At 47.9% G+C, this 14,378-nt stretch overlaps 1 protein-coding gene across 1 annotated transcript in view; it reads left to right on the top strand.

Annotated features, from left to right (window-relative positions):
* MGA (MGA, MAX dimerization protein) overlaps positions 1 to 1,582 on the top strand; it is a 55,789-nt gene extending 54,207 nt beyond the window's left edge. The window contains exon 25 of the mRNA XM_009895727.1: positions 1,439 to 1,582. Coding sequence (XP_009894029.1) covers positions 1,439 to 1,582 — 144 coding nt within the window. The remainder of the gene's footprint in view (positions 1 to 1,438) is intronic.
* The last annotated feature ends 12,796 nt before the right edge of the window (positions 1,583 to 14,378 follow it).

The raw sequence follows: 14,378 nt of genomic DNA on the forward strand, positions 1-14,378 counted from the left end.
CCCGGGGGCTGCCCTGCAGGGCCCCTGTAGTTCCCCCGTCCGTCGCGCAGGGGTGCCCCTCGCCAGCGCCGCGCCGCGCCCGGGGGCGCCAACCACCGGCAATTAAACGGCAGCTAAAAAAAGCTCCGCGGACATAAGCCCTATAGCCATTTTTAGCGGCTTATGTTTTGATTAACTCCTCGGACAACAGCTGTAATGAAACCACTCGGCTCTCCCGGAGCCGCTCCTCCTCTGCCCAAACCCGGGGCTTGAGGACCAGCTGCTGGGGACAGGGAAGGGCGTGAGGTGGGTGGCACTGGGACGAGGTCTGCAGGCCGGTGTGGCCCTCCACCGCTGGCATTAGCCACGGGCTGCGATTGCAGCTGAGGCGCCTGAGCCCTGCGAGGGTATCAAATGCTTCACACGGCCGGAGGTGCCAAAGGACCTGGAAAACAGACTTTGGATCCCTGGACTTTGGGATCCAGTCATCTGTGATTGTTATTAGGGGAAAAAAAAGAAGAAAAAAAATTACCCCAATGTTACCAATTAGCTTAAAAAAGAGAGGCCAGAGTTTGTTTTTTGAACTGTGCTGGATCCGATCTGCATAAAAAAACTAAACGGGAGGATGAGTGTATGACAAAAGTGCACTGGTTTCTGGGAGAGCACATCGTGTGTTCAGCCCACGGCGACTGGCCGACTCTAATGACCCCCGCCCTTCCCCTGGACCTTCTGCAGCATGAAAATACCATCAAGACTTGTTTAATCTGTAGCTACATGATTGTTCTCATTAACAAGAGGCCCGTTGGCAGGATAGTAACAGCTTTATGGGTGTTTTTAGGACATCACACCACTGCTCCTCCCAAGGACTGAGAGCGGCTGTTGCAGCAGCACGTGCCGCTGTAGTCTCCCCTTGAACACCTGCCCGGGGTTTCCGCAGCAGTCAGAGGAGAAGGGTGGGTCTGTGCTGGAGGTGACAGGGTAGTTTGGCAGAAGAAACTGGGGAAGTCGATGCCAGCTCTTGCACCATCCATCCCTCACTGCCTTCGCAGTGCCCTGCGTGCCAGGCTCCCTCGTAGGAACTGCTCAAGCTGCTCTTGGCCTGAGGGGCAGGTGCTCCTCATCCTCCCCTTCCCCCACTTGCCTGCTTGGTCCTGGACCTCTGAGTCCCCATTCTTCGCATGAGGAAAAGGGGTTCAAACCCGGCTGCTTCCCACATTCCATCCTGGTCTGCCATGACACACACACAACAGCGCCTCAAAGCCAATTGCTGAGCAAATGTTGGGCTTTCTCTTCTGAGAGCGAGACTGGGGCAGGCTCCCAGCCTGAGAGCGTTACAGCAGAGCCCTGCTTGTCCCCGTGAGTGGAGCTCCAGTCATCCAGGAAGTTGCAAACAGTGGATCCGCAGCACCAGCCTCCTACATATTCTGTATCTATCCAGCTATATCCTGGTTCCCTCCAGGTGCCACCTATCCTGCCTTATCCTGCAACCAGCAAGTGTGTGTCTTGCACCCCTCCGGTCATGTCTGCACAGTCGGAGCTCGGTGGAGCAGCAGTATCAGGGCGAGCCCTCTGCTCCCTTCTGCTTCCCTCCAGTTCGCTTTGACCTCCGCATGACTGAGGGATTGCCAGTTGTGTTCTTTTATTCACACATCTTCCACCGTGAGATGTCCTAAGACAATAAAATTATTGAAGAGATCCTGGAATTCCTTGCTGAGTTGCTTTTCTCCTGAAGGAAAAAACCCAATGATGACGAGGTGTCTGGTTTCTTTCAGTATGGAATGAAGGATGGAGCTGTTTGGGTAAACAGCAGCGAAAGATGCCTCTTCCCAGAGGAGCCGCTTGTTGCTCGGCATGGCTGAAGATGAGCCATCCCAGCCACGAGCCCATGGCTGTTTCTGCACAGTGGTACAGCTCTCCATTAGACAACTTCGTCCCTGCTTAAGCCGGAGGCACTGGCAGTGCTGAGCTTTGAAGGTGTGTTCCCTAATGTTATGCCTTATTTCTGAGACATGCTAGACCTGGACTTCATTATAAAACAACGTTATGCAGCTGGGGTAAAACAGGATTCAATAAACCATTAGTGTCCTTGTAGGGCCTGGCTGGAGCCGTGTTTTGTATGCTCAGCCTGTAAAGGCAGCAGGGCCCAGACAAGGTCCCTCCCACCCAGACAGCCCCGCGTGGCAGTGAGATGCCAGGACGGGTGGGAGGTTGGTGGGGAGCCCCTGCAGAAGGTGCCCCTCAAATGCGGGGTGAGGGAGAGCTGCGGGCTTGGCCGGGCTTCGCTGGGTACGGGGCGTGCGGGAGATGGCGGTGGGACCAGTTGATGGCCGGTAGCTGCTCTCTGAGGGCCTGGGACAGGTTATGGGTCTGGATAAATTTGGATGGGCCAAGCTTCAGCAAAGTTCCAACATACGTGAATGTTTCCACGTAAGAGATGGATAACACATCAGATAGGATTTTCCTGGTCTGTTTCTCTTGATACTTTTTTTTAATGATGTACATCTGATGTGATCACGTTACAAGTTGCGTTAAGGTGACTGGCTGCAAAAGCATGACAGAAAAAGGAGGTGGCTGCAAACCTTTTGCAACAGTAATGACTAACTGCTGCTCCTCAGCCAGTGGTCTCAATGACTCTTTGGTTTTAAAAAATGGCTCAAGCAGACTTTCAGCTTTGCGAAGGTTTAAATCTGCTTTCTCAGCTTTTGGATGTCCATGGCAAAAAAAGAGACAAAAGTCTTCCTGCAGAATCTCACCCCATGAATGTTTTGTGGTTCTGACATACAGGGCAATCAATGTGAACCGGGAGGCTTAGTCTCCAGGAAGAAATTTTAATAAACGGCTCCCACCAGGCGCACTGAACTGATGGCAGCCACAGTGGGAATTGTTTACTACCGTGCTCCAGCGTAGACAAGGCCTCATTGTCTGGCTTTGACGGGGAAAATGTCCAGTTTCACAAACTTTGCTGAGCAAGGGAGAAAATAATTATATTGCAGATCAGCTTACAAGGGGCACATTCATGTTTGAAAGAAAACTTGATTTTCATAGGGTGAGGAAGAGAGGCATATCTGCCAAAGGGAAAAGCCAGTGGCTTCAGCGACCTACTAAAATTGCCTCAAGTCAGAAGTTATTCCTGGCTGAAGGTGGGTCCCAGGGGGCCGGATCCTTGGCTCTGGCTGGGAGGGAGGCAGTGCAAGTGGAAAGCCTGCGGGAAACCAAGCGCTTCTCTGCCTTCGGAGCTGCTCCACGCGCAGCCGGCACTCTGGCACAAGGCGGGCAGGGCAGACAGCACAGCCCTCGCCATGGCGGGACTGAGAGCCATCACTGCAGCTGCGTCGTGCCCAGACCCCAACGCCCTCCTGTCTCCAAGCTCCCCAACGGGTGTTTGCCAGGGCAGAAGCTGTGGCGACAGGCTCGTGTGTCCCCATCCTCTGCCCGCTGACCCAGACGCTTCGGAGCAGGCCAGTGAAGTGGTCCTCCGGCAAGTCACAGACCCGCGCGGGCAGTGGGCTCCCCGACACCACTCGCCGGGTGGGTGACATCGTGCCGCAGGAGTGCCACTGCCTAGAATTTTCCCGTTTTCAACTCCCAGTTGCCACAGTTGTGATTTCATTTGCAGTATCTAAGCAAAGTGTTGGCAGCATTTTGCTTCATGTGTTTTTATTTAGGAGGACAACAGGGTGAATATTGAAGGAACATGTTTTACAGCGCTGGGTTGGCTGTGATGAGCCACACGCAGCCGGCCCGGGCTGCTGACTGGCCACCTCCCCCCCAGCGCTGGGAGTATTAGCTGAAGCCATTTTGGTTGTCTCCCCAAGGAGGAGGATGTAATTATCTTCTTCTTGCAAGATTGCGTGTAATTTTCTCCCCTCTATCTTAAAAAAAACCCTGAAACAGAAGCAGAAACGAACTGTGTAACAAGCTGATAACCTATTAATTCTTCCCTCTGATTGAAAGCAAAGCTCAAATGAGTCTAGTGCTATACATCTCGTTGTTTTTTTGAGAACATTTCTCTCAAGGAAGCATGTACTCTCCTCTTTGCAGGAAGCTGCAACACCAGCATAAACTCAGTTTGTTGTCATGGCAATGTCAGTAACTACCTTATCTGTCTGCCAAATTGTAGGCACTCGTAGGATCATAGGAAAATTCAGGTGGGAAAGGACCTCTGGAGTTCTGAAGTCCAGCCTCCTGCTCAGGGCAGGGTCAACCATGAGATCAAACAAGGTTGCTCAGGGCTTTCTCAAGCCAGGACTTAAAAACCTCAAAGGATGGAGATGGCACCATCTCCCTGGGCAGTGTTGCTACCAACCTTCTAGCCTTCCTAATTCCAGCCATTCTGGGAATAATATTTGGGGTTTGCTGTGTCTTTGACTTTTATTCACTGTGCGCTCTATTTTTCACCACCTTGAGTCTATCCAGAAGAGGAATTTCCCTTCAATTTCTTTGTCTGCAGGGTTGTTGCACCTCACTTCATTGCTCATGAACATACTAGCGCAGGCCACACCACTGTCTTGCCTTTCCTTATCTGCTGAGGGTTTTGATGCCATACTCATCACCATGACATCTGAAGAATTTCTCCTGTGAACTTAAGATCTGGCTATACTTTTATGTTTCCCTCTCTTTCAGTCAATCATATTGGCAGATGACTAATTGGCTGTATTTTCTTGTATTTGACATTTGTTTTCTGCCCACATTGGCACTGCTTTAGGAAAGCATCCCTAGTCAGAACAATATTTGCACGCTAGCAGTGGGAACAAACGCATCCATACATGCAAGTTAAATATGCGCTTGACTGCTCTTCAGATAGACGTACGAGCATGGAAATTTTGCCGGTAATCCCAGTCCTTCCTATTTGTTGTCATCTATGTAAAGTGCACTGTCCTAAAGAAAGGAGAGAGCGTGCGTGTTTGTGTTTGTCCTTGTCCTGAAGGGCACCCCCTTGCCAACTCTCTTTTGACAGGATTGTTTCATGAGTTTTGTGTTTCACTCTTCTCCCTGCTTGTATCATATTTAGTATACCATGTCCTGAGGGCAACTGCTGCCCAAGGTTTGTCCTGTTTAATTGAATTATAGTTGCCATGGGTAGTGGAAAGGTCAAATTTCATTCTGCGTGGTGAATTTTGCAAGCCAAGGTATGTTACAGAGGAAGGGGGAAACCTTGTCCTCAAAGTGTGTGTCAGGGAATCAGGGGTTGAACTGACAGGGATTTTGAAAGGGGTTTATGGTAATTTGTTGCCCTACTTCCCAAGGAAATGCAGTTGGAGTTGGGTACCAAATTTAGACTTATTGGAAAACTCCAGCTCCACAACCAAGTGCTACAGCTGTTTTTGTGCTTATCTCCATGCCATCTCTCAGCTTTCTGGCGTGAGTCTCCTCTGGGACAGAGTCGTGCTTTTCCTCAGACACCTACCAAAGTCCTCTCAGCCAATCTCTCTAGAGAAACAAGCACAAGTGAAAGGGACTGACAGAAACTGCATACTTCTAGGTAGGGCTGGGCAGGGTACTGGCAACAGGTCTGGAAAAACACAAATAGATGCAGTGCCAGCATTTCTGGTATTTGGTTTCCAAACAACATGAAATGTTGTTTGCATTTTGGGCCCTGTGCCTCATTTCACCATCTCTGAGGTGAGAGGATGGAGCTTGGTGCTCAGGGATGCCACAGTGCTAAGCCCTCCCCTACAGGCTCTGTAACAACCCCTGGGCACCTCCATAGTGACCTCTGTACCGACCCGACGTACAGACCCCAACGCGGCCCTGCCTGCAGGAGGGGGACACAGAGGTGGGCACCCCAGTGGGAAGCAGCAGAACGTCTCTGCAGGAGGGTCTGGGACACAGCAGGGAGTTTGGGAAAAAACCTTCTTGCAAGGTTTTCTTTTGATGTTTGCTTTTTGTTTTTAAGGATGTGAAAGGCAAAAAGCAGAGCAAGTAAAGGGAACGTTCATGAGATGTCACCCTCCAGGCAGAACTTCGTGAGAACAGATGGGGAAACTGAGGCAAAAGGCAGTCCTTGAAACCTGTCCAGCTGAGTGTTTCTCAACAACATGTGAGGAAGAGAGCGAGCCATAACTTGCATGCTCCATTGCATTTGATTTTCCAACATTCATACTTAAGCACTAACGGGAAGGGCAGGCTTGTGACATGAGAGGAAATTTAGAACATCATCATCATGCTCAGTGTGATTGCAGGAGACATAGTGAGCAGCTGCAAAACCTGATATAAATGGGTGAATTTCACAGCTTGCAATATAACGCTTTGACATCACTTGTCATCAGAGGGACTTTCATTTTTGCTTGCCCGCTAACAGTTTTGGTGTAGTTCTTTAATTTTGCTAACAGTAGTAATAACAAAAGGCATCTGTGGATGCCAGACAGCCGTACAGCACATTCAAGCCGTAAGATCTGTTATGCCGTCTTCTTCTCAGAGCAAAACCCAAAGCTGGCTGAGTTCTGGTTTACATTGACAGCTTGCTGAGGATCACCAAGAGCAAGACTATCTCTGGCCGGGGCACTGTCTGCTTTGGGCTCGCAGAAGATATTCGTGCTACATTGTTCTCCTTAATTACTACTCTCTGGAAACATAAGGCATGGGATGAAGGAGAATGAAACAAACAGGCTTATTTAGGTCAATTACAAAAGTACAGGCTAATTGCGAACAAAGTGGTAAAACAGGAGCAGAAGGGGCTCAGAGGAAAACAATGTCAACAGTGACCTACATACTCCCGGGGAGGGAGGGGGGGGTTAGACAGCAGGCGGTGGGGAGCGCATAGCTCAGCACCAGAGGGGTTTGTACGCTTCTCTCCTTTCAGGTCCCTGGGACAGGGCCAGCCGGCGCACCGAGTGTCGTCCCTGCAGTCTGCACAGAGCTGGCCGAAACACGTAAGAACATCTAGGGAGACAGCAGCCAAGTGATACAGAGGCATCGTTCCCCTGTGACGTTTCGTCCCGCAGGAAGCTGCAGGACCTCTTCCCTGAGCCTCAGGGCAGACCTGGAAAACAACAGCCCCCCGCTTTCCATGCAGAACAGCTCTGGAGTGAAAACTGTATAGTTTGTACGCTCTTACTTACGCTGCCAGAGGGAGGACAAGTGAAGGATGATAAGTTGCTTAAACACATGCTGGAAAATATACCTTGTGATCCCTTTCTGTGTTTGTAATAGTAAGGAGATCTCTCTAACCTAATCCAACATAACCCAACCCAACATAACCTAACCCAACCCAGCAAACAGGCCCTTGGGTGATCTTAGAGCGGTAAGGCAGCACCTTTCAACCTCCGCCCGGTGAGCCCTCGTGAGTACTTTTAAGATGTTTGTGAAAGGTAGCTGTTCTCAACTACCTTTCACAACCCCCCTAACCCCACTGCCAAGAGGCTGACGTGTGTAGGTGTCTGCACCTCCACTCACTGCAAAATGTTTACGGGCCCAAAAACTGGGAAAGGTATAAAGTGACTGCTCTTAGGGAAACCTTTATCATTCCTCACAGAGTTCAATGGTAAGTTCATCCTGTGCTTCATATTTCCAGAGAGCTGTAATTAAGGAGAACAATGGAACACAAATAACTGCTACAAAAGGGAACAAGGATTTGGCATCCCTTATTTAAGTACCAGCTCAGTCAAATGCTTTCCTATCATGTGGTTTTCAGCTCTGGACTCCCCTTGCAAGTAGGGACCTCTGTATCCAACATGCAATCTCTGTGTGCCTGCCAGCCCTGGCGCCTGGCCAGTCAATGAGAGACAGCCCTCCCTATCTGCACGCTGCTCTTCTTGTTCTAGCCACATCTAAGGTCCCAGCTAACTACTCTCTAACACAGACAGAGTTCACGCAAGACTGCAGTTCCACTGTGGGCTTTTGAGACTGTCAAACCATTTGGTCGTGCGTGTAAATCAGACCAGACTCAGTTAGATCTAAGCTTCAAGAAACCCCTGTGGATTAGCCTGGGGAACACGTCATGGCTTATCTGACCAGCCAAAGCTGTGATGGTGGGGAGTTCACAGGACCCAGCCAGTGTCTGGGCTGAGTTTTGCCTCAGTACTTGATGGATGTCCTCTCTGATAGCCTTCATGTAGACACCAGGAAGCACAATGCATTTACATTCAGTGGCTACTGTGTGGTATTCTGATTCCCTGCCACTGAAAAATTAATGCCGACGGGTCTTGCTTCTGCCAAAAAATTTAATAGGGTTGTAACATAATTTACCTCCCTTCACAAGCTGGCTAACACACATACATGTGGGCCAGGCCACAGCTAGTGGGGATAACTGTTCACGTGAAGTGCTGTACTAGCTGAAAAGCTGGAACAGAAGTACCTGGGGCTGTGGCATCACCCTCGGGGAGCCACCGGCCCCCACAGTGCTCTGGCAGCTTGTCCGCCCCTGTGGCATCCAAGCGCTGACGAGGCTCTTGTGAGGACCACTGACAGCACGTGCTGCCCAAGGTGGCTGTGGGAAGTCCTGCAGCCATTCCTCTAGGCTTAAACAGCCGGCCCAGATTTTTTTTAATCAATCACATCTACCACTTCACAGCAAGCTTGGAAGCATACCTCACTGCACACCGGATGCGCACACGCCTCGGGCACCAGGTGAGTCAGAATGTGGCCTCGGTTTGACAGCTGAATGGACACATGTACGCACTTCACTTATTATGTTAAAAATAGTTTTAAATGAGGGCATGGATTTTTTTGATCCCTTGAAATACAGGAGTGAGACATAAGTGGAGTAGTTCACATGTTATAATAGCAGAACCCAAATTTAAATGGATTTGTAATTTTTTCCTTCAGTTTAGGGCACATTCTTTAATGCAAAAAAAAAAAAAATCAATGTAGCTGTGCTTGAGATTTCAAAGTACATCTGTGTACCTTTTGTCTTATTACAGAAATGATCCATCCTTGGTGGATACAAGCCCTGTCTAAGCAGCATCTTCCTACCTTCAGTCGGGATTTCTATACTACACATTTTGTTCATACTCCCCATGGTTTCTCTTTATCAGCACAATTTCCTGGCAGCCAGCTGAATGGCATTCATGCATGTATATTTTTCTTTTTTTAAAGCCCAGCTGGGATCTGTGATATAAGCATATTCTCCCTGGATGTGTTATGAACCATAGATGTCTACATGACTTTTCCATGGGAACACATGAAGGAAAGATCCTGTGTAACTGCTGGCTGGAATCTAAACATTTCATGTCAGGTACCAGGACCCTGATAAAATGAGCCAGGCTACAGTTGGAAACAATTTCCAGAAACTCATTCTGCTTATCCCTTGTAGCTGTGGCAATAAAGGAGAGAGAGGAAGGGACAAAGCTCACTGGGGGAAAACACGTCAACAAAAACAACTAAGTCTGCTTGGGCTTCATCAGCTGACACGCTGTACATTGAGCTTTGGAGGCCTTTGTGTGTCCTGTGAAGAATCCTTGGTGCATTTTGCCAGGGCAAACTCACATCTAATTAAGAGGTTAATAATGAAATTATTATTAATCTTGCAGTCATTTTCATAGCTGGAGAAAAATTAAATACAAAATGCTCTCTATATACTGCATGGTAACTGCTTTTCTTCTCTTGCCGTCTACCCTTCTATTTTCTAATATAGTTACTTTTGCTCTGAACTAGACCAAAGCTGTTTATCTTTCCTCCTCCACCCTCTCTCTCTGTCTGATTACCTGCTGTTCACTGTTCTAACAAGCAACAGGTGGAAAAAAGCCTTATGACCCTGATGAATCAACATCCTGTGAGGCTAAAATGATAGCCGTTAGCCTAACTGGAAAGCAGCACTATGGTCCTTTGGAGACAGAAGGGTAGACAACTCTTACAGATGACGACTGAATGCTCTTCTTTCATTGGGTTTCAAAGTTTGTGGGAAAAATGTGTTCTCTGCTCTTGACTTGGCCTGAAAGCTGCTCAGGAAAGTGGCAACGAGGGTGTGGAGCGAAATGTCTGTCCTCACTATTTTTGCAGATACAAATGAGCAAGTTCAACCCATGCTCTAAGCTGTCTGGAAGCCATGAATCTGCATGAATGTGATGCTGATCCCTGACTAACTCACCTGGTCTCTGAGCTGGCCTCAATTGCTCATACTGGCTGCCACAACTTCCAGTTTGGAGCTCCCTCTAGTACCAGGAGAGCACGTCAGCTCTGGAACATCGGTGTCTGAAAAAATGAAATCCTTTCTCAGATCTGTTTCTCTGACTAAGAAATCAATAAAAAATGGCAAAAACAAGCAGACCAAGCAACCATCCTGGGTCATGGCTGCAGTGTGGTATCAACCCATCAGGGGTTCAGAGGCATGGAGGACCTCTCTGTCCCTGTCACACAGTGCTCGGGCAGCACTCAGCAGATCCGGTGATGGGACCATGGCTGCCCTCTGCGTATCACCACGGGTGGCTGCAGAGTCGCCTCACGCTCCCTGCCTGGCCACAGGTGATGAGAAGAGCTTTGTGTGTAAGGAGAAAGTTCAAGGACAGGTTTTAATATCACACTGAAAGGACTCCTGTAGCACTTCTGCTCTGTTGCTTTGTGTCTTCTTTTACATGCTCTTTTTTATCATATTTTTGATTAGGAAAATAATTTTGTTTAAAATCACTCCTAAAATTTTCCTTTGCTTGGAGACCTACAGGAGGATTATGAGATTATTTGCAAGATGCTATTTCTTAGAAAAGTACAGAGGATTTCTGCAACAGAGAAAAACACTTTCAGATACTTCATTACCTGATGCTTAAAATACAGCACTTAATTTATTGAGGCATGTGTTCTCTCTCAATATTTATGGCATCCCTCAGAAGGCTACTTTAAGAACACGTCATTCAAGAGCAAATGCTGCAAATGCCAAAGAAAAATGACAGAATTTATTCATGTTACCTTGTCCTTTCTGGCAAGGAAGAACTCATGACCTCTAGAGTGAAGCTGAAAATCTTGTTGTCTTCAGTTATCACTAACTGATCTCAGTCAAGGTGCTGCTCTATGGAGATGGACCCTACAGCAACACACCGTAAAAGACAAACCTTGTTCTGCAGTAAAGGCAATCTACAAAAAGGCGAGCGACATCAAGAAGACAGTAGCGACACAACAAAAGGAACAAGAGTAATCAGTGGGGTGGGTGAGCACAGCAAGAAGCACACACACCATCACAAGCCACACATGTACCTTTAATGAGCTTCAACAGAGGAAGCAGCGAATGACCGGCCAGCAGATTACCAGCTTGACTGCTGCCGTGGGAGAGCATTTATTTTGGACATCATGAGCAAGAGCAACGTCAGGAGGCATGTCACGGAGCAACGGGTTTACGATGCCACTGGATGAAAAGTAGAAGTTTATTTCCCTTCATTTCAAGTTATTTGGTATTTATTGGAGGATAGGTCTGGGAGAACAGAAGTCGTGCAGGTTAACATCTTCTACTCCAGTTTCACCCAAGCTAAAGCCCTAGTAGTTGTAGAGTCAGTGCAAGGGTTTTGTACTAGCCTTTCATTAGTTTGATATTACGATTGGAAAATAGGGCCCTTCTAATGATGAAATAGGTGTGTGGTAAGCCTTGTACTGCAACACCTAGAGGAAGCTGGTGATTCCTGCTTATTTTCCTTTTGTATTAACAGGAACAAAGAAAAAAAAAAAGATCAAGTGTTTGTATTAATAAAACTATAGAAAAAGTCTCTTTAAAAATCACTGGCAAGGTCCTTCTCTTTAGGACGAACTGAAGAAACTCGGTGACACTTCATCCTGCTTAAAAAATAACTAGAACGGGTAGTATGCTTTGGTAAAAAAATCAGAAACATCCGTTCCCTGTCCCAGTTCCTTTTCACTGAATTTAGAAGTCCACTGATGTTTCAGAGTTAGCCCGTCTCTTCAGTCGCTTCACAGACACAAAGAATTGTAATCACAAATCACATTATGCTGTGCTCAGCTTTCAACAAGAGGAACAATGCTAGTTGCATTTAAGCAGCGTCTCCCAAGCAAACATCTCAGCTGTCCCTTCTTTTCAAAGACATCCCTCAGTTCTTTCTCAAATGTATGCATGTTTCTCCCAAATGTCATGACTCTGATGTTTTACTGTTGAACAGCAGAAATTTAAGAACTGTCAACTACTTTTCCCCCCCTGTGCAATGCCAGGTCCCAGTCCTGTACAGGCTGGGACACGTTTTTAATGCCATGTCCAGTGTGAGTAGTTCCACTTGCTAGAATTGATCCTAGTCTGGATAAAACTAAGCACACATGTAAATCTTCATAGAGTAGGGATTTTATTTTTGCAGCAGCAGCTCTGGTTTCCTTCATGGATTTCTCCTCACCCTTAGCAACAGGGCAATGTTATTCACCAATAGGACAATAGAGTTGGTAGGAATGGACAACATTCACATTTTCAGAAGAATCCTTTTGTTATGTGCCACCTCTTGGGTTGCGGGCCATGTCTGGGGCTGAAAACTATGATACTTATATTCCTAGCTCCCATGGACATCAATTACTTTTCTTTTAAAAATAAGTGTAACATTACCAACTCTAGCAATTTTATTGTAAATATCACAAAATTTATTATCTTTCTGAAAGGCCCAGTTCCTGGAACCTCACGACTTTTTGGCATAGCAACAAAGTGTGGATTTCTCTATGATGCTTGTGTACCAAAACTAAAGCCTAACAAAGGTTAGAAACTGACATTTTAACCTGACTTTCTGCAGGTTATTCTGGCATGACTGGAGCTAACAGAGTAGAAAGATGTCCTGTGTTATGCCTCTGGGTATTTTCATCAATACATGCAGGTTTCTGACCAGTCAAGCCTTAAGATCCTAATCCTGCAAGCACTTGTACCTGCTCAGAATCCCACTTTGAATGCAAACAATCTTTTCCGGAAATTCAGGTGGAGCAGGTTCACAGTCACCAGCCGAGACAGTAGCAGTGTGCTGGCCACAATGGACACTGCTAAAGGGAAGACCACAGCCCACGTGGATTGTCTGTCATGGTAAATCTGTGCCTGAACTTCAGCAAATTTTCATGGACTGTATTTTTGGAATGATTATCTGCTTTTGCTGTGAATACTCTAGGTTTGCTAATGCAAACTGAAGATGGGACAATTATCAAAGATGGGAAAGGGGGGAGGGCACCCACAATAGGAAATAGGGAGCCAGAAAGATGCTGAGAGGACAGAATGCAATAAATGGCAGAGCATGTTAAGGAAGGGGGTGCTAACAGGACTTTTCCACCCCAAGAAATGCTGGTTACCTTTCTCCCCTTTAGGGCTTTGGTGTGGAGATGTTAGGCCAGTATGGCCCCATACAGTCTCTTTGAACTTAGAGAGAGTGCTACATCCTAAATGTACACCCTTTGATAGCAATTTAAGCTTGGTGGCCTGTGAAATCTGCCTCCCCACCTCCTCTCATGGTACCTGCCACGGCACGGCAGGGCTGCTGTCTGTCCCCGTTTGGGAAGCACAAGAATTAGACTAGTGGCTTCTGAACTCTTCCATGGGGAACAGCTATTAGGAAGCTCCAGGGCAAAACCTTCTTGCTGCCCTGGTGTCTGTTTTGTCGTGAGCTTATAAAATTCTTTAGTATTTCATCAGAAGGGGAAAAATGTGTATGATTTCATCTACACTATGCGACTGTTCAGTTTTCTCTGTGCCCAGCTAAAACATGAGGTGGACTTGGCAGTGTTAGGTTTACGGTTGGACTCGACGACCATAAAGGTCTTTTCCAACCTAAATGATTCTATGATTCTATGTTTGCTTCTAGGCTCTCACCTGCTATAAGCCAGCACACAAGCACGCAAATTTCTGACTCCATGGGCACCATCCCTGCACCTTGATGAGACAGTGTGCTGCCAGACCCCTAGCAAAAACATTGGAGAGCTGAGGAGAGAAGGAGCTCCAGGACCTCTTCATCGGTGGGAACTGACCAGTTGCTGTGGAGTCCTACCAAGCCACCGTGGGGCTGTGGAGTCCCATGGTCATCCAGTAATGGAGAGCTGAGGTGCTATGGGTTTGACTTTGCCAGCGGCCTCCGCACTAGCTAGCTCTGTGATCATTGTAGCTCCAGTAAAGGATCCAAGCACCAGATGTATAGTGCTAGAAGATGTGCATCATCCCAGTCCGGCTACCCTGAGGTAAGGCGGTCACTCGATAACTTTTTCATCTCTATAGTGAAATGGAGGACCTGCATCTTTCCAGAATCGCCCTGAGCACTGCTGCCCTCAGAAAGGCTGAGAGACCCGGCAGGTCTCACAGCAGCGCTGTGTGTGGCGAGGCCAACCGGGCTGTCCCACCGCAGACGGGCACAGGCCCTGTCCCCTCTCCCACCCCAGAGTGGCAGGGTCCCCTGCCCCGCTGCCTCCCCAGAGGGGTCCTGACAGCACAGGCAGGCTGTGGCACAGAGCCAGACATGGCCGCCCAGCTGCGTGGGGCAGACCGGCCAGCGCCACACTCCCGCCCAACGCCAACC

Source organism: Charadrius vociferus, unplaced genomic scaffold (assembly GCF_000708025.1).
Source record: "Charadrius vociferus isolate BGI_N301 unplaced genomic scaffold, ASM70802v2 scaffold111, whole genome shotgun sequence".
NCBI lineage: Eukaryota > Metazoa > Chordata > Aves > Charadriiformes > Charadriidae > Charadrius > Charadrius vociferus.